Raw genomic sequence first — 19,437 nt, 5'->3', positions numbered from 1 at the left:
CTACTAGCTATCTTTCTAAATACTCAAGTAGAGTTCCAAATCTAGCAGTTCTGTTTTTCCTTCCCTGGAGATCTCTTAGGCAACCCTCCATTTTCCTTTTCCAGTCTGAGCTGGCAGTTTTCCAGGTGTGGTATACAGCTGTCAGCTTGGAACTTTATTCACTATTCTGTGTTGGATTTCTTGCTTTTCGATACCACATTTTTGTTTCTTATGGTTTACTAGTTTTATTGAAGCACATGCTCTACAGTGCATAGGAGGAAAATCTTTTGAGTGTTTGCATATCTGAAAAAAATCTTTATTTTACTCTTACATTTGATTACTTGGTTTAGCCTAGTAGGGAATTGTAGGTAGAAAACTAATACTCATGACTTTGAGGTAATAAAAATGAGTTTGTTGTACTCTAGTGCCTTGCATGTTGCCATGATGCTGGAAGCTGTGCGAATGGTATTTGAAATACCAGGAGGGTCACCCATGGTGGAGAGGTTTCAGTGGAGCTTCCAAACTAAGATGAACTAGGAAGAAGGCAATCTACTTCCAAAAAGAAATTGGCCAGTGAAAACTTTATGGATAGCAGTGGAACATTATCTGATACAGTGCTGGAAGATGAGCCCCTCAGGTTGGAAGGCACTCATAAGTGACTGAGGAAGAGCTGCCTCCTCAAAGTAGAGTTGACCTTAATGATGTGGATGGAGTAGAGCTTTCAGGACTTTCATTTGCTGATGTGGCACGACTCAAAATGAGAAGAAACAGCTACAAACATCCATTAGTAATTGGAAGATGGAATGTATGAAATATGAATCAAGGACAATTGGAAATTTTAAAACATGAATGGAAGGCTTAAAGATTGACATCCTAGATATTAGTTAGCTGAAATGGACCGGTATTGGCCATTTTGAACTGGACAATCATATAGTCTACTATCCAGGAATGACAATTTGAAGAGGAACGATGTCACATTCATCGTTAAAAAGATCATTTCGAGATCTATGCTGAAGTACAGTGCTGTCAGTGATAGGATAACATCCGTACACCTACAGGTAAGACCAGTTAATACGACTGTTACTCAAATTTATGCACCAACCATTAATGCCAAAGATGAAGAAACTGATGATTTTTACTTACTTCTGCCCACCACGTGTCTGTCAGTTTGTCATACTTTAGTGGCTTGTGTGTTGCTGTGATACTGGAAGCTTTGCCACCAATATTTCAAATACCAGCAGGATCACCCTTGGTGGACAGGTTTCAGCGGAGTTTCCAGACTAAGATAGACGAGGAAGAAGGACCTGACAGTTTACTTCTGAAAAAATTGGCCAGTGCAGTCTGTGTTGATCTAACATGCAATCAAGATGCATTGATAATTAGTGGTGATTGGGATGTGAAAAGTGGAAACAAAGAAGGATCAGTAGTTGGAAAATATGGCTTTGATGATAGAAACAACACCAGGGATTACATGATAGAATTCTTTCTGCAAGACCAACAACTTATTCAACATAAATACCTTTTTAAACAACATAAACGATGACTGTACATGTGGACCTCACCTGTGGAATACACAGAAATCAAACCGACTATATCTGTGGAAAGAGAAGTTCAATATCATCAGTCAGAACAAGGCCAGAGGCCGACTGCAGAACAGACCATCAATTGCTCATAATGCAAATTCAGGTTGAAGCTGAAGAAAATTAAAACAAGTCCACAAGAGCCAAAGTACGACCTGGAGTATGTCCCATCTGAATTTAGAGACCATCTCAAGAATAGATTTGACACACTGAACACTAATGACTGAAGACCAGATAAGTTGCGAAATGACGTCAAGGACATCATACATGAAGAAGGCAAGAGGTCATTGAAAAGACAAGAAAGAAAGAAAAGACCAGAATGGTGTCAGAAAAGACTCTCAAACTTGCTTTTGAACGTAGAGTAGCTAAAGTAAATGGAAGAAATGATGAAGTAAAAAAGCTGAACAGAAGATTTCAAAGGGCAGCTCAAGAAGACAAAGTGAAGTATTATAATGAAATGTACAAATACCTATAGTTATAAAACAAAAGGAAGAACACACTTGGTGTTCCTCAAGCTGAAGAACTGAAGAAAGAACTTAAGCTTCAAGTTGCAATATTGAAGTATTCTACGGGGAAAACATAAAAAGAAAATGGAAAGAATACACAAACTCATTGTACCAAAAGAATTGTTCGATGTTCAGCATTTCAGGAGGTAGCATGTGATCAAGAACTGATGGTATAGAAGGAAGAAATCCAAGCTCCACTGAAGGCATTGGTGAAAAACAGGGCTCCAGGAATTGACGGAATATCAGTTGAGATCTTTCAACAAACAGATGCAACACTGGAAGCGCTCCCTCATCTATGTCAAGAAATTTGGAAGATAACTATCTGGCCAACTGACTGGAAGGGATCCATATGTGCGCCTATTCCAAAGAAAGGTGATCCAGTGGAATGCAGAAATGATTGAACAATATCATTAATATCACATGCAAATAACATTTTGCTGAAGATAGTTAAAAAATGGTTGCGGCAGTACGTTGACAGAGAACTGCCAGAAATTCAACTCTGATTCAGAAGAGGACTTGTAACGTGGGATATCATTGCTGATGTCAAATGGATCTTGGCTGAAAGCAGAGAGTACCATAAAGAGATGTTTAATTGACTAGGGAGAGGCATTCAACTGTGTGGATCATATAGTTACATTAACAAATTATCGATAATATTGGGAAGAATGAGAATTCCAGAACACTTAATTGTGCTTATGGGGAACCTGTACATAGACCAAGAGGCAGTTCGTTCAAACAGAACAAGGGGATACTGCGTGGTTTATAATCAGAAAAGGTGTGTGTCAGGGTTGTGTCCTTTCACCATATGCATTCAGACTGTATGCTGAGCAAATAATCCGAGAAGCTGGAGTATATGAAGAAGAACACAGCATCAGGATTGGTGGAAGACTCATTAACAACTTGCGATGTAGAGATAACACAGCCTTGTTTCCTGAAAGTGAAGAGGACTTTAAGCATTTCCTGATGAAGATCAAAGACTACAGTCTTCAGTGTGGATTACACTTCAACATAAAACAAAAATCCTCACAACTGGGCCAGTAAGCAACATCATAATAAACAGAGGAAAGATTGAAGTTTTCAAGGATTTCATTCTACTTGAATCCACAAACAACATCCATGGAAGCAGCAGTCAGCAAATCAAAGGACTCATTGCATTGGGCAAATCTGCTGCAGAAGACCTCTTTAAAATGTTTAAAAGCAAAGATGTCACCTTGAAGACCAAGGTGCACCTGACCCAAGCCACAGTGTTTTCAATCGCTTCACATGCATGCGAAAGCTGGACAGTGAATAAGGAAGACTGAAGAAGAATTGACACCTTTGAATTGTTGTGTTGGTGAAGAATATTGCATATACCATGAACTGCCAAAAGAATAAACAAATCTGTCTTGGAAGAAGTACAACCAGAATGCTTCTTAGAAGCAAGGATGGCGAGACTACCTCTCACATACTTTGGACATGTTATCAGGAGGGATCAGTCCCTGAAGAAGGACATCACGCTTGGTAAAGTAGGGGGTCAGTGAAAAAGAGGAAGACCCTCGATGAGATGGATTGACATAGTGGCTGCAACAACGGGCTCAAGCATGACAGTGATTGTGAGGATGGCGCAGGACCAGGCACTGTTTCATTCTGTTGTACTTAGGGTTGCTATGCGTCGGAACCAACTGGATGGCACTTAACAACAACTACAGCAACATGATTTTGAAGGTGTTCCCTACTGACTTCTACTATGCTACAAAGTCTGATGTCATTCTGATTTGTGTTCCTTTATTGTGAGCTGTTTTTCTTTATGAAGGTTCTTGGTATTTTGTCTTTATATTTAATGATAATTGTCTGTATCAGCCATCAATTGTGACCTAACTTAGTGGCCTAAAACAGTAACTATTCTATTTGCAGTGATTGCTCAGCTGGTGTTGGGAGACAGTTCTCCTGCAGTCTCTCAAGGTATTGTACATTTTCAAGGAGAGGCACTGACAACTTTTATCCCTGTCTTTTTTTTTTTTTTTTTTTATTTAGATGAAGTTTTACGGAACAAACTAGTTTCTCATTAAGCAGTTAGTACACATATTGTTTTATGACATTGGTTAACAACCCCACGACATATCAACACTCTCTATTCTTAACCTTGGGTTCCGTATTACTAGCTTTCCTGTCCCCTCCTGCCTTCTAGTCCTTTTCCCGGGGCTGGTGTGCCCTTTAGTCTCATTTTGTTTTATGGGCCTGTCTAATCTTTGACTGAGGAGTGACTTCATTGCTGAGCTAAAAGGGTATTTGGGGGCCATACTCTTGAAAAGGGTATTCGGGGTCCATACTCTTGAGGTTTCTCCAGTCTCTGTCAGACTAGTAAGCCTGGCCTTTTTTTGGTGAGTTAGAATTTTGTTCTACAGTTTTCTCCAGCTCTGTCCGGGACCCTCTATTGTGATCCCTGTCAGAGCAGTCAGTGGTGGTAGCCAGACGCCATCTAATTGTACTGGACTCAGTCTGGTGGAGGCTGTGGTAGATGTGGTCCCTTAGTCCTCTGGATTGATCTTTTCCTTGTGTCTTTAGTTTTCTTCATTCTCCCTTGCTCCTGAAGGGGTGAGACCAGTGGAGTATCTTAGATGGCTGCTCACAGGCTTTTAAGACCCCAGATGCTACTCACCAAAGTAGAATGTAGAACGTTTTCTTTAGAAACTATGTTATGCCAGTTGAGCTAGATGTTCACTGAGACCATGGTCCCCACAGCCCTCAGTTCAGCAATTTGGTCCCTCAGGCTGACGGTCTTTTTAAGGATATTTATATAGTAAGCTGCCTTTGAAGATATAATGTCTCTCTTCAGAACAGAGAGCAGATTTGTTTACTGTCCAGTATAATAAAGATAATGTCTCTTTTCAGGCAAAAATTAGGCAAGTTTACTTGCAGCCCATTATAAAAGATGGGCTTCCCCAAGTTCAGGGTTCTTCAGTTGTGATGCAAACCTACTGTGTGCACAGCATCTACCTGGACCACTCTGTATCACCCCTGTGGGGCTAGGGGCAAGAAGGAAGTGAAGATGAAGCCCATGCTGCATGCTGTGTCATGAGTAATAGAGTCCTTTCTTTCTGACCCAGGAGTCTCATGTTTTCTGTCAGCATCTATGAAACTGCAGCAGGCTAACTTGTTAGCTTGCAAGTAAGATAAAATTCAGACCCTTCACAATTCTTTACTCTGGGTGAGTCCTCTGTTGGTCTTGTTAAGATTACTTATGTGGCTGCAGTCATCTGCTGGTTCAACCAGGCTGGACAAGCTTAAGATGACCTCACTCACATGTGTGGCAGTTGATGCTGACTGTCAGCTGAGCATCTTTTCCATGTGGTTGCTCATCCTCAGGAAGGCCAGCTCTAGCTTCTTGACATGGCAGTGACAGCATTCTAAAAAGGCAAGAATGGAAGCTGTAAGGACCCTTGACACCTAGATTCAGAGTAACATGGTGTCACTTGTGCCACATTCTTTTGGTCAGAATGAGTCTTGAAACCAGCTTAACTTAAAGGAATCCATTGCCGTCAAGTTGTTTCCCACTCATGGAGACCCCACGTGTTACAGAGTAGAACTGCTCCATAGGGATTTCTTGGCTATAATCTTTACAGAAGCAGATTGCCAGACTTTTCTTCTTTGAAGCCACTGGGTGAATTTGAACCACCAACTTTTAGGTTAGCAGCTAACTACTTGCACCTCCCAGGTACCTTAAATTAAAGGGAGGGGAAAATAAATGCCACTTCTTGATGGGAAGGGTGGCAAACTTGCCATGTAGAGTCACACATAAAGAGATGGGAACAATAATTGTGACCATCTTTGTAAACAATCATGTCATCTGAGTTTTTCATTCATTGTGCTGTGTTCTTGTTTGACCCTTTCATTCTACAGACTTATATTTTTAATTTTAGGCCATTTAAAAATATTATATCTTTGATAATTTCCTCTGCTCAGTTCTCTTTTTTCTGGAACTCCTGTTATTTAGATCTGCTTGATTAATCCTCTGAATTTTATCATTTCTGTTATGTTGTCTATCTCTTTGTCTTCCTTGTTCTACTTTTTGGGTAATTTCCTTGATCTTGCAATTTTTGTTTGCTCTTCCCATCTCTGGCATCCCTTTCCTGTATGTTGGGGTTCAGAGTTGTAGATGATTCTCAGTATCATCAGAGACAGTGTTTGAGGTTCTCTTTCTCTTGTTTTCGGTGATATCTGAGATGAGGGCTGGAAGTTTTTATTCTGCCATCCCTTACTGGAAGTGTACTCTCCTTTATTTCATATTGGTTTTTATTAGTTTCAGTCTCAGAAAGTAAATTTTTCCCAGTGTTGTCCTCCAATTCTAAGGCTTTCTGTTTTTTTATATACTCAGTACACCTAAAATTATTACTGTATGATACCAAAGCCTTTTTCTTGTCTTATGTTTTTCTAGGGAAGATCCACCGACACATTCTCAGCCAGACAGTGATGATGAGGCAGAAGAAATACAGGTTGGTACAAAGTAAAATGTCTGTTCTGTAGACTGTTCTAATTTAAATGATCTCTGACATGGTTCCGACATTTAGATCTTAGCATACATTTGATAAAAGTGTAAAATTACATGAGCATCTCACTTTGACATATACTTTTACATGTATTTTGTGTCTGGGAAGAGATGTCTCCTGTTTATGTATCATTGTTACATGGAACACTTTTTGGAAGCCAATACACTATTTAAAAAAATTTTTTTTTAATAATATTTTATTGTGTTTTTAATGAAGATTTACACAGCAGTTTAGGTACATGTTCAGCAACATCTACACAAAGTGTTCGGTGACATTGGTTACATTCTTTACAATGTGTGCACATTCTCAACATTTCTGTTGTGGTTTTTCATTTCCATTAGTTTACCTGTCTTTACCTGCCTCCTTACAATTTGATCTTTGTTTTAAAGTAATTGTTGACCGTTTGGTCTCATATAGGTGATTTTTAAAAGGAGCACAGTACTTACACTATTTAAATCTTATGTCTTCTTTCTGTCCTCTTCCCATGCAGTGGTCGGATGACGAGAACACGGCCACGTTGACGGTAAGAACAGAGCAGCCCCTTCGTGAAGACAGCCTCACACTGTCACACGAGGGTTAGCGTTAAGGATTAAATGCATACGTCTCTAAATTCCCATGTACTCACCATTTCAAATATCTATTTTTTTGTGAGCTATTACTTACTGTTCTGAAAAATAGCTTAAATCATTGTTTAGTGAGCGAGCACGGTTTGCCCTTTTTTCCCTTTAGAAAGGAAGTATTCTAGGTGCATATGTGATGCTTTGATTTATTTCTGTTAGGTTTTGAAAGAAGAAATCAAGCCTAACATTAGATACTGAGTTTCTCTGGATCTGTGGAACCTAAATTAAAGTGAAAAAATCTATACTTATTCAAATACACTTAAATGGCATAAAAATTACAGTTACTTTTAAGTGAGAGTAGAGAAGTATGTGACTTTAACCAAAATTGTATATAAAAATGTAGAAGTTGATTGAACATAATATAGTCTTTCAGGATAAGAGTGCTCTTGTCAATTTTAACTTATAATATTTTTTAAGAAAAACATTTTAAGGGAATGACTGAGTAAAAAATATATTTCTAAAAATATAATAGGTAAACACCCTGAGATAAAAGAGAAAGATTTTTATAAAATTCGTTAAAAATAAACATAAAGACACAAAATAGAAAACTAGTTTTAGGGGAAAGGTATATTCTAATACAAGTAAATAAGAAGATGCTTCTTTTTTTTTTTAATGGAAGAGATATAATAGTTTCTAGGGTACCCCCAAAAAAAAAAAGATACTTAAAACCAATATATTTCCTCAGGTATATATAGAAATGGAAAGTTGGCATGTTTATTTTATTCTGGATGTCATGCAGGTTAATCGCTCTTCCTTATGAGAATTCAGTTCAGTTCAACATACATGTTATTTATTTACCATATTCAAGGCACTATATTGGGTACTATGAGGTAAATAAGGAGCCGTGGTGGTACAATAGTTGAGCACTTAGCTGCTAACCAAAAGGTCGGCAGTTCAAACTCACTCAGCGGCTCCATGAGAGAAAAGACCTGGTGATCTGCTCCTGTAAAGATTATAGCGTAAGAAACCCTATGGGGCAGTTCTGCTTTGTCACACAGGGTCGCTGTGAGTCAGAACTGACCCAACAGCACACAACAACAACAACAATAGAGGTAAACAAAGATGGATATGATCTGATTTCTGTCATTAGGGAGTTTATAAACTAGTGAGGAAAGATAACACAAAGTAAGGGGTAAATGACAAAGTCACTGTCAGACAGAGAGAACAATTACAACTGAAAGTATCTTGAAATGTTTAAAGGGAAAAGTGGTATTTGACCTGAACCTTAAAAGTGATGAAGATTATCAGTGTCAACTCATAGTTTTTAATATATGTAGACAAATAGATATGTAAATTAATAATATAAATGTGTCTGTGTGTATGTATGTGTGTATATTTACCAGACTCTGTCCACTGAGGTCTAGAAGTAATGACATGGTAGAAATGAGCACACTTAGTGGCATGATCTTGGTTTTCTAAATACCATTCTCCACTAAAGGAATCAAAGCTCCTTGGAGAAATTTAGTACTGCTGTTAACCCATTGCTGTCAAGTTGATTCTGACTCATAACAACCCTATAGGACAGAGTAGAACTGCCCATAGAGTTTCCAGGGAACAGCTAGTGGATTCAAACTGCTGACCTTTTGGTTAGCAATCGTAGCTTGCTGTAGCTCTTAACCACCAAGCCAAATTAAGAAAGTAAAAATGAGCCTGAAAAAACATGTGCCAGAAGGTAAGGAAATGCTCAATGAATTATAAAAAACCAAAAAAACCCAAACCCATTGCCGTCGAGTCAATTCCGACTCATAGCTACCCTATAGGACAGAATAGCTCCATGGGGTTTCCCAGGAGCAGCTAGTAATTCAAACTGCCGACCTTTCAGTTAGCAGCTGAACACTTAACCACTGTGCCACCAGGGCACCAAAGAATGTTGGGGGCATAACAAAAAAGACCCAGAGCCAGCTTGAATGGGCTTTCATTGACCAAAAAATTTGAGCATTATAACAAATAATGATAGTAATAAATAATAATAATAATGAGACAGATTCGAACATCCCCATAGTTCAACTAAGTTCGAATAAGTAATAGTAATAAGAATTGGAGTCCTTGGGTGGCACAAATATTTAAGGGCTTGTCTAGTAGCTGAAAGGTTGACAGTTTGAACCCATGCAAAGGCAGCTCAAGTGATAGTCCTGACGATCTGCTTCTGAAAAATCAGTCTTGAAAACCATGTAGAGCAATTCTGTTCTGCACAGATGGGATCACCATGAGTCGGAATCAACTTGACAGCAACTAGCAACAACAAAAAGCAGTAAGAATTGATGATCCCATACTGACATAATGATTAAATGGGGAAGAAGGGAAAGCCCTTTACAGTAGAAGAGGCACTTACTAATGAATGTAGCTGATGGAATTAGAAATCACCACTTGGCAACCATTGTAATAATAATTGATTGAATGCATGTTAAAACTAGAGGGTGAATATTTGATGAGAAAGGATATTTGCGTATTCTGAAAGTATCTCTCCCAAAATTACTTATTAATTATGAAGGGAAAAGTAATAACTGCAATGGAAAACCTGGCAGATACCACCTTAACCAAGTTACTAAAGTTAAACTCATCAATGATGGTACAGAGCTATTTTTGTGCTTCCTGATAGGATGCATTAGGAAAGACACATTACTTGCGGCATCGCTGCCAAAACTGCACATCTAATCATGAGCAAACATCAATATTTTGGAAATTCTGTAGAATAACTGCCCTGTACTCTTCAAAAACATCAAGGTTGTGAAAGATAAAGAATAACAGAAAAGAACTGTTGCAGATTAAAGAAACATGACAGCTAAATGCAGTGCATGGTCCTAGGTGATTCCTCAACCAGAAAAAAAATTTTTTTTTTTAATTTTTCTTTTTTGCTATAAAAGATATTAGGACAATTGGCAAAAAATTAATAAATTCTATAGATTAGGTAATGGTATTCTACCAGTGTTAACTCCCTGATTTGGTAATCTGACTGGGTTATGTAAAAAAAAAAAAAAAAAAAATACTGTTTTCTAGGAAATATACACTGAAGTGTTTAGGGATAAAGAGACATACTATCTGTAACTTTCAACACAGGAGAAAGAAAAACAGTTGCCATCAAGTTCATTCTGGCTCATGGTAACCCCTTGTGTGTGCATGCACATATATATGTATATAGAGAGAGAGGGTGGAGATTGAGGGAGAAAGGTAAAGCAAATGTGGTAAAATGGGAAATCTAGGTAGAGAGTATATAAGAATTTTTTGGGAGGGCGAGGGGTGTGGATTGACCAAACATTTATTCATTCATTGACTAAACATTCAACTGACTGGTCAGTCCTTCATTTAATATTCAGGAAACCATTGCTGTTTGAAGAATAGAAAGATGATTACCTTAGTATATGTCTTAGGCTGGGATCTCTAGAGAACCAAAACCAGTAAAGCGTATAAATATATAGTCCAAGAAATGACTCGTGTGTAGAGGCTGGAACTTCCCAAGTCTGTAGATTAGGATAGAGGCTTCTCCTTATTGACGTAGCCGCAGTGGCTGGCGAACCCAAGATCGGCAGGTCGGGAAGCAAGGCTCTTGCTCACAGGCTGTAAAAATCGACGAATCCCGAGATCGGCAGGTAAGACTGCAAAGCTTCCCCTGATCCACATAGCTGCAGGGACTGGCGAACCCAAGATTACTTGGGTTACTTTCTTGTAACTTTTCTGAAAGGCTGAAAGTGTTTCAAAATAAAAATTGACAACAACAACAACAAAAGTGGTTGGCTCTCATTGGGTAGAACTAGATTGAGTTGAGCGGGGGAATCATTCATGGCAAATACTCTTAATAGAGGAAAAATGTGAGCCTGAACCTAGGGTGGGAAAATACAAGATATTGTAAGAATGATGAATAATTCATTGGTGTGAGTACAAAAACATTCCGTTAAAAATGGTTGGGAAAAAATAATAACTGAGGTGGGTAAATCTCAAAAACACAGTGGTGAATTTAAGAAAGTTGCCAAAAGTATACAGAAACAAATGGCAGCATTTTATTATTTATGGATAAGCACACATATCGTAAGTATAAAATTATGAATATAGAAGAATTCACCCAATTTTATAAGGATGATTGCCTGTGGGGACAGAGGGGAGGATTAGGGAGGAGAAAAGGGTGGAAGGAGCTTCGTTTCTATTGGTAATATTTTTTTATTCCTTATGAAATTTAAAGGTCTGGATCAAATATGCCAAATTATTGAGTTTTTGGATCCAGGAAAATGAGTATATATATTTTTTATAGATTTAAAGCACTTCATAATTTTTAAAAATTAAAAAAAAATAAACTTACCCTTTGTGAATGAGTGAGACGCAGGGATGCTGTGCTGGATAAGGTTGGAAAGATCAGTGACTCCAGATTACAGAAGGTCTTCAGATATCAAATTTAAAACGTGTATTTCATCCCATTTGCAATGGAAACCTTTTCCGGGACAACTGAGGTGCTACAGGTATTTGAAATTGAATAGTTGGGCTGTGCACTTAGAAGAATCCTATTAACTAAACTGATTAATAAGTAGTTTTCAGGAAAAGGTAAAGTCATGACTCTCATACAGATATAAAAATATAAAAATCTTTAACACATATTAAGGAGCCTATTTAACTTACAAAGCAACCAGGCAAATGTATTAACTGGTTCAAAAATCCCAAAACAGACACATTTACACATCAGGAGTATTGAAATAAATACGTAAATGAGGCAAAATCCATCACAGAAGGGTAGACAATTGCACTTCCAGACGGTGTAGAGTTTGCATGTCTATAAGAATTATTTTACATTGCTGTCACTTTCCTATGTTTCACCTCGTTGTAAAAGAGCTGAAAGACCAAGCTAGAATTAGATTACCCGAGAGGGTGTGCTATATGTAAATAATGCATAGTCTTCCGGTGAAGCATAAATTTTTCTCTACAGTGCATAAACTTTATAATTTAAATTTATTTTAGGATCATTATGGCAGGATTTCTTGAAGTTGAATAATTTGAGGAGCTGAGGGAACTGATTACATCTTTTAAAATGTAATACATAAATATAAAGCAAACCTTAGATGTTAAGTTTTATGGGCTAGGAACATTGTTTTACCCTTGAAGGTTGAGCCCCTTTATGCGGTAAGATTTGTGTAACTATGCCATTCAGAGGAAATAATGCAAATGCAGATTTAATCTTTTTATTGATAGAACTTTAGGGGAACCAAATCGGCAACTTCAGGGGATTGGAAATTATTGGTTTAACGTAAATTGTAATGTACTTTGATGGGGAGAGGTAAATGGAATTTTTAATGCTTTTATTCATTTTGAAACCTTCTCTAAATTGCTGCAGTTTAATTTCAAGTAAGCTAAAGAAGTAGTCTAGTAGAATATCGAAACAATGAAAGGCTAGAATAACTAAAAAATATTAACTAGTGTAGAGATCAGATGTGTGCAACAGAAAGAAACGTAGCCTGATCTGCCCTTAATCTCTCCCTTCTTTACTTAAGTAAATTGTTGGGTATAGTGGAGTCCCTTCTGACTCACAGCAACCCCATGTGACAGAGTAGAATTGCCCCATAGGATTTTCTTGCTGTAGTCTTTACAGAAACTTCACCAGGTCTTTCTCCCGTGTAGTTGCTGGGTGGGTTTGAACCATTAACCTTTCGGTTAGCCTATCATTTAACCGATGCGCCACCAGGACTCCTTTACTCAGTAGCCCTTTGCTTAAAACCGATTTCTAGTTTGGGGGATATGCTGCCATTTAAAAAATTTACATTTCTTTGATCTGTTTCCCAGACTCTTGTCACAGTTTTCTCTCTGTTATAACTGGATTAGATCTTGAGGATCAGCATAAACCACTTGATTTGTTTCGGGCAATGTAATTTAGCTAATTCTAGACCTATTCTAACTTTTTTATATGGAAGAAGTTAGGATTAGTGAACTTTGTCAGAACTTGCAATTGCCCAGTAGGGGGCAGCAAACATAAAGGTGATAACCCAGATAAGTGGCTATGTGGAGAATCTATGTTAATGTTTTTCTATTCTCTCTCTCCTGAAAGCTTCACTTCCACCTCTCTTAAAATAATTTACTTCTCTTTTCTCTTGTTTATTTCTTTGCACTCCTTTGATAGTGGTATAAGACTCAAGGCAGTGCAAAATGACCTCAAGTTTAAGTTTCTTAACAACAGTATTTTTATTTACTTCTTAGTCACTTGCTTATATAAAGTAGGAGCCCTGGTGGCACAGTGGTTAAAGTGATCAACTACTAACCAAAAGATCAGCAGTTCAAAACCACCAGCGGCTCCGCGAGAGAAAGATGTGGCAGTCTGCTTCCATAGAGATTTACAGGTTTGGAAACCCTATGGGATCACTATAGTCAGAATTGACTCAACAGCAGTGGGTTTGGTTTTTTGGTATGATTGTAACACTTAGAGTGTTTTAGGCACTTGCTTATATAAAATATGTATTTTAAATTCAACCAAAAAGGAAGGAACATTTTAACTTGACCAGGGTCCTATTTTTGAGTGTTGTTTATACTAAAACTTGTCTGGAAATAGCAGTGTTTAAATACAGTTTATCACACAATTTATTTTTCATTCTCATGAAGCCTTTTGGAGAGCTGTCCAAGATTCTTTCCCTCCAAATGGAAAGGCTTCTGGCGCTTTAAATGTGGGGTGTTGTTTGTAAGAACTGGAGTATGTGTACAGGTAATATTCCATCTACCTCATCTCACTTAAATACTGGTTTTATGTAGGTATATTTTAAGAGATTCATTGTTCCTCGCATTCCTAGATAACTACTGATCTTTGTCTTTTTAGGTTTGTGGATTTTGATTGTTTTGGAAAGTGCCATTTGAGCTGTGTTTTTTTTTTCCTCCCCCTTTCTGATTAATGTTTTTTGATCTATGATTTTATTTAGCTGAGTTCAGAAATTCTAACAGTAGTTTGTATTCTAAATTCTGTTTTTAATATCCTAAACTATAAACTTGAGACTTTGATCTTGTTTTCCATATTTATTGTGATTATATTGATTTGCTCAACTGATTGCTGCTTTCTCTGTAGGCACCAGAATTTCCTGAGTTCACCACTAAAGTTCAAGAAGCTATCAATTCCTTAGGGGGCAGTGTATTTCCTAAGCTTAACTGGAGTGCTCCAAGGGTAGGAATACATAAGTGAATTTCTTACTGTTTGAATGTTCTTTGTTTTGCTATTAATTTCCTTTTATATCCCACAGAGGGTCTAATTATATTCCTAATTCTAAAAAAGATACTGTGGTATTTATTACTATTTTCCCCATTATTTTTCTTGTTTCACTGTATACTTCCTTGGGTTTGTGAAATGCTGTATATCTGGCAAGAGACAGTTTCAACCTCTTGTGTTGCTGATTGCTTTAAAATTCTGAAGAAATTCATTCTCTGCCCTTTTCAGAATTTTAGCTGTTCGCTTAAGTTTAACAAGGAAGTCTTTTTCTGTTAAAAAGAATAAAAACAAAAATGTCACAGGATCTAGAAATAGAGCAGTTTGAGAAATCAACTGATTATTTTCTCCTTGAATTATATTTTATTATTTTAATGTTACATTGACAACAGTTTTTGAAAAGTTAAGGTCTGTAGAAAGATTTACTGTTTTTTTGTAATCCCGCAGAACTCATTTAAGGAATTGAAGACTTATTTGTATTTTCAAAAATCATTTCATATGCCTTTTCTTATTCTAAAATGAGTGATGAAATGTATTTAGTCTTTGTATTTTATTTTTACTTTTTAAAATTAGTCATATGTGTACATAGTTTAAAATTTCAAGTACATCTGGAAGCTTGCTACAGAAGTCAGCAGGCCCTGACACCTGTTTTGCTGCACTATTCCCACTCCCCAGAGGCAATGACTCTCAAATACTTTAGCAGATTATTTTGTTTTTTACCTCTGTTTCTTACTTTTCAATTTTAAGTGTTTATTATTGACCTTCTACTCAAAAAACAGAAAGATTCAGCTCTCTTTCATCTCCTGCCCCTATTACTTTCTATTCCCTCATCCTCATTATAGTTGTATCAGAATTTTGTTTAGATCAAGATTTAATATTTAAAATTATGATTATGCAAACACTAAGTATACCTCTGAGATATACTCTACTATGATTATACTTGTAGTAGAATATATGATTACTTGTCCTGGAGAGGGACATCATGCTTGGTGAAGTAGAGGGTCAGCAAAAAAGAGGAAGACCCTCAACAAGATGGATTGACACAGTGGCTACAGCAGTGGGCTCAAATGCAGCAATGATTGTGAAGATGGTGCCGGACTGGACAACATTTTATTCTGTTGTACACAGGGTCACTATGAGTCAGAACTAACTCAACAGCACCTAACAACATGATTACTTGTGCTTTCTTTCTTATTCAACATACTGTTTTTCATGGCGTTAGTAATTGTCTTGTTTATTCATTTGTATGGTTTTCTATAGTACTTTTTTCTTTTCTTTTTTTGTGGAGTTAAATGTGTATGTTCAATATACCATCTATAACCAGAAGTTCATCATCTTTTTTTTTTTTTTTTGGTTTTAACGAAGAGAAATTTATTTCCTCACAGTCAAAGTAGGCTAAAAGTCCAAATTCAGGGTGTCAGCTCCAGGGGAAGGCTTTTTCTCTCTGTCAGCCTTCTTCTCTTTGGTGTTCCCCTGGACTAGGAGCTTCTCGGCACAGGGACCCCAGTCCAAAGGACGCACTCTGCTCCTGGCACTGCTTTCTTGATGGTATGAGGTCCCCCTCATCATCTTTTTTCATTGGGAGGACTTATAAAGTTTAATAAGAAGTTGTTGAAACTTATTTTGAGTCCTTTAACAGTCAACTTTTTATCTATATATGAGTAGTGTTTCTAGTTATTCCTTGCTAGTAAACTGGGTTAAGGCTTTTCACTTAAGGTGGGTAGATTATTTGTGGTTTTAAGTTATTCATTTGTTCATTTATTTGTTATTATTGAGTACAGTCTAGGTGCCAGTGCTTTCTTCCATGTAGTGTGGATAATCGGATAGTGTTTTGCAATTACTCGTTTTCTTAAAATTAAATTGCTGTCCTGTATCTAATCTGTCTATAGGAGAAGTATGTTTTTTAAATAACTTAATCTATCATTTTTAGGCATGTTTCACTAAACTTTATGAGACAGTCTCCGTTTAAAGTTGTGATGGTTCAGAATAGCTCACCTCCTTCTCTCCCAGACTTGATAGACATGTCTTAATTGCCCCAGTCATCAAACTTCAGGTGTTCCAGTTGTCACTTCCCAGAAACAGGAAGAAAGGAAAGGACCTCTTTTCCCTTAGAGAGTAGCTGTTCAGGCTATTTCTTCACTATCTTAATACTCTAGCTCAAGTATCAGTGTTTCTGATACTTCTTTCCTCTCTTCTTTCATCATCAGTAGGAAAAACACTGGAAAGTGTTTGGGCCTGAGCTGAAGGGTGAGGACCCTAACATCTCAGTTTTCATAACCAAGTGTCTGATATGCAATGTAAATGCTCTTTGTTGTTTAGAAGTGCAGTTTGGTATTTGACAATATAGTTAAATTTCTTGACTTTTGTTTTTTAAGCCCTTGAAGTCATATGCATTATTGATTTGTTTATAGGCTTGAGCTCCAATCATAGCAGTTGGAGCTTCATTCATAGCAACTAACTTGGAATGTATATTAAATAGAATGTGCTTTATCATTTAGGATGCGTACTGGATAGCAATGAATAGTTCTCTGAAATGTAAAACCCTCAGTGACATCTTTCTACTTTTCAAGAGTTCTGATTTCATCACTCGTGACTTCACTCAACCGTAAGTATGTCTCTTTTTTGCCCATGTCAGTAGTTTCAGTTTTTGTGCAAGTTTTTCTACAGGTGAAATTTCATAAATAACAATTCCATGTATCAGCACTCTTTCATGTTTCCCAAATGACCTATTAAAGCAAACCTTTCTTTTTCTTTTAAAGTAAATGCTATAAAATGAATATCTCTGTGTATCAAGTACTTTCTATATCTCTGAGCATTCAATGTTATAGTAATTTTTTTCTTATTGTAAAACCAGCATGTGTTTATTGTAGAAAAACAAAATTAGAGTCTATAGCTAAACAAAAACAGGAAATGTAAAAGCACCGATGATCTCATTGCAACTGGTTCTATATACTTCTAGAATTCTTTCTATGCATAGGTATGATATAGATATATCTCTCTCTAAGTATCTACATTTTTTTTTTTAAACAAAAGTGGGATCATATAGTTCATATTGCTTAGTAGGCTGCCTTTGCGCTTACCAGTATATAGTAAATACCTTTGCATGTCATTAAGTACCTAAATCCATCATTATTTTTAGTTGCTGTAAAAGTATTCCACTGTATAGCTATAGCATAATTTGTTTGATCAATACTCTATTCTTGGCCATTTACGTTACTTCCTAATTTTGAATATTATATACAATCCTTCAGTAAGTATCCTCGGTCTACATCTTTGTGCACTTGCCTAATTATTTCCTTTAACATGGATTTCTAGAAGTGGAATTGCTGTGTTTTCCTCCTTTTGACAGTTACTCTAAAGCTAAAGAACTCATATGCTATCTGCATTGTAGGCAGTCAGAACACCTACAGCAATCCTCTTGCTTGTTTTGTTCTACATCAAATAACAATTATTCTTCCAGACTCCTCATTCATTTCCATTTTAAATCCATTATCTCAATTAAACTAATCTTTTTACTGACCTCCATCATAACACATATCACAAAATCTAGAAGCTAAGCAGAACAGGGGTGAAAATACTGCATATATTTTTATTTGTTTTAGTTTGCCCTCGTAGTTGACCCTCAAATCTTTTTTTGAAGTGGAGCCTGACATAGATAAATTCGCTACATGGCATGTGTGCACCAACTCTTTACATCTGAGTTCTGCAGCTTAGGCATATAGTTTTAGTACTGTATTAATTAATGAAAAAGGAAGTAAAGTAACCAAATGAGTATGATTATATTGCAAGTTTATTATGAAAGGATTTACCTGTATTGGAATTTCTAGTTCATTTACAGAAAAAAGCTTATATTATATTGACATTTAGTTGTCAACCTTTTTTTTTTTTTTTAATTGTGCTTTAGGTGAAAGTTTACAGAGCAGATTAGTTTCTCATTAAACAATACACATATTGTTTTGTAACATTGGTTGCCAACCCCATGACGTGTCAACACTTTCCGCTTCTCGACCTTGGGTTCCCCATTTCCATTCATCCAGCTTTCCTGTCCCCTCTTGCTGTCTTATCCTTGCTCCTTGCTGGTGTGCCCATTTAGTCTCGTATACATGGTTGAACTACGTGTGCTTTTGTTTGTTTTATGGGTCTGTCTAATCTTTGGCTGAAGGGTGAACCTCAGGAGTGACTTCAGTACTGAGTTAAAAGGGTTGTTTGGGTGCCGTACTATTGAGGTTTCTCTAGTCGCTGTGAGACCAGTGAGTCTGGCCTTTTTTTGTGCGTTTGGATTTTGTTCTACATTTTTCTCCAGCTCTGTCTGGGCCCTTTCTTGTGATTCCTGTCAGAGTAGTCAGTGGTGGTAGCTGGGCACCATCTAGTTGTGCTGGACTTAGTCTGGTAGAGGCTGTGGTAGTTGTGGTCCATTAGTCCTTTGGACTAGTTGTCAACCTTTTATGGTTGTGTTGGCATAGGTGTTGTCAGATATTTAATAGCCCTTGTTTTAGTAATAATGTAGTAGCATTATTTTAGGAGATACTCTCTGATTAAAAAAAAGTCATTTTTTTTTTTTTGTCATTATAAGGGTTTTTGACACTTCGTGCTTTAAGTAAAGAGACTTTGAAATATATTAAAAACTAACTCGGTACCTGCTAATGCATCTGATATGGTTTTTTATGTACCGTTAGTATTCGTTGCAGTGAGAGTGTGAGGACACCTTTTTCTTTCCAAAAATAAGTATAAATCACTGTTAATTCTCTCAAGCTGATGGTTTAAAAAATTTTTTTTGTTATCATCTTTGCAGCTTAGCTACTTGCTGCCTCCTTAACCCATTTCCCGTTTTTATCTTAATGTGGAATTAACCGCTCTTCCAGTGGAAAGTAGAAATACCAAACAGTTGTTTTGCATTTTGTGCTCCTTGACTTTTGTGTGGGGAGGAAGTTAAATCAGCAGCTGAATTTGAAGCTTTGGATTAAGAGTGTTTACCCACAGAATGCCATCCTTCTGCTAGTATAAATAATTGGGAGTTGGCAGGAGCAAATACCAAGCACTGAGCTTTTAGCCTTTTAACTGGACACC

The 19,437-nt window shown here is 37.0% G+C and overlaps 1 protein-coding gene across 5 annotated transcripts in view; it reads left to right on the top strand.

The window, feature by feature from the left end:
• Positions 1 to 19,437, top strand: part of CDC123 (cell division cycle 123) — a 65,826-nt gene that overhangs the window by 10,719 nt on the left and 35,670 nt on the right. For 2 of the 5 annotated variants that reach the window (XM_004379683.2, XM_023734363.1), the window contains 4 exons: positions 6,480 to 6,537; positions 7,082 to 7,114; positions 14,236 to 14,331; positions 16,869 to 16,975. In XM_004379683.2, the coding sequence (XP_004379740.1) occupies positions 6,480 to 6,537; positions 7,082 to 7,114; positions 14,236 to 14,331; positions 16,869 to 16,975 (294 nt within the window). Of the gene's footprint in view, positions 1 to 3,958; positions 4,007 to 6,479; positions 6,538 to 7,081; positions 7,115 to 14,235; positions 14,332 to 16,868; positions 16,976 to 19,437 lie in introns of all 5 variants that reach the window. The other 3 variants (XM_023734361.1, XM_023734362.1, XM_023734364.1) reach the window with 3 other exon arrangements.

Source organism: Trichechus manatus, unplaced genomic scaffold (genome assembly GCF_000243295.1).
Source record: "Trichechus manatus latirostris isolate Lorelei unplaced genomic scaffold, TriManLat1.0 scaffold00067, whole genome shotgun sequence".
In the NCBI taxonomy this organism is placed as follows: domain Eukaryota; kingdom Metazoa; phylum Chordata; class Mammalia; order Sirenia; family Trichechidae; genus Trichechus; species Trichechus manatus.
The sequence above is the reverse complement of the archived record's forward strand: the minus strand, read 5'-3'. Positions and strand labels throughout refer to the sequence as shown.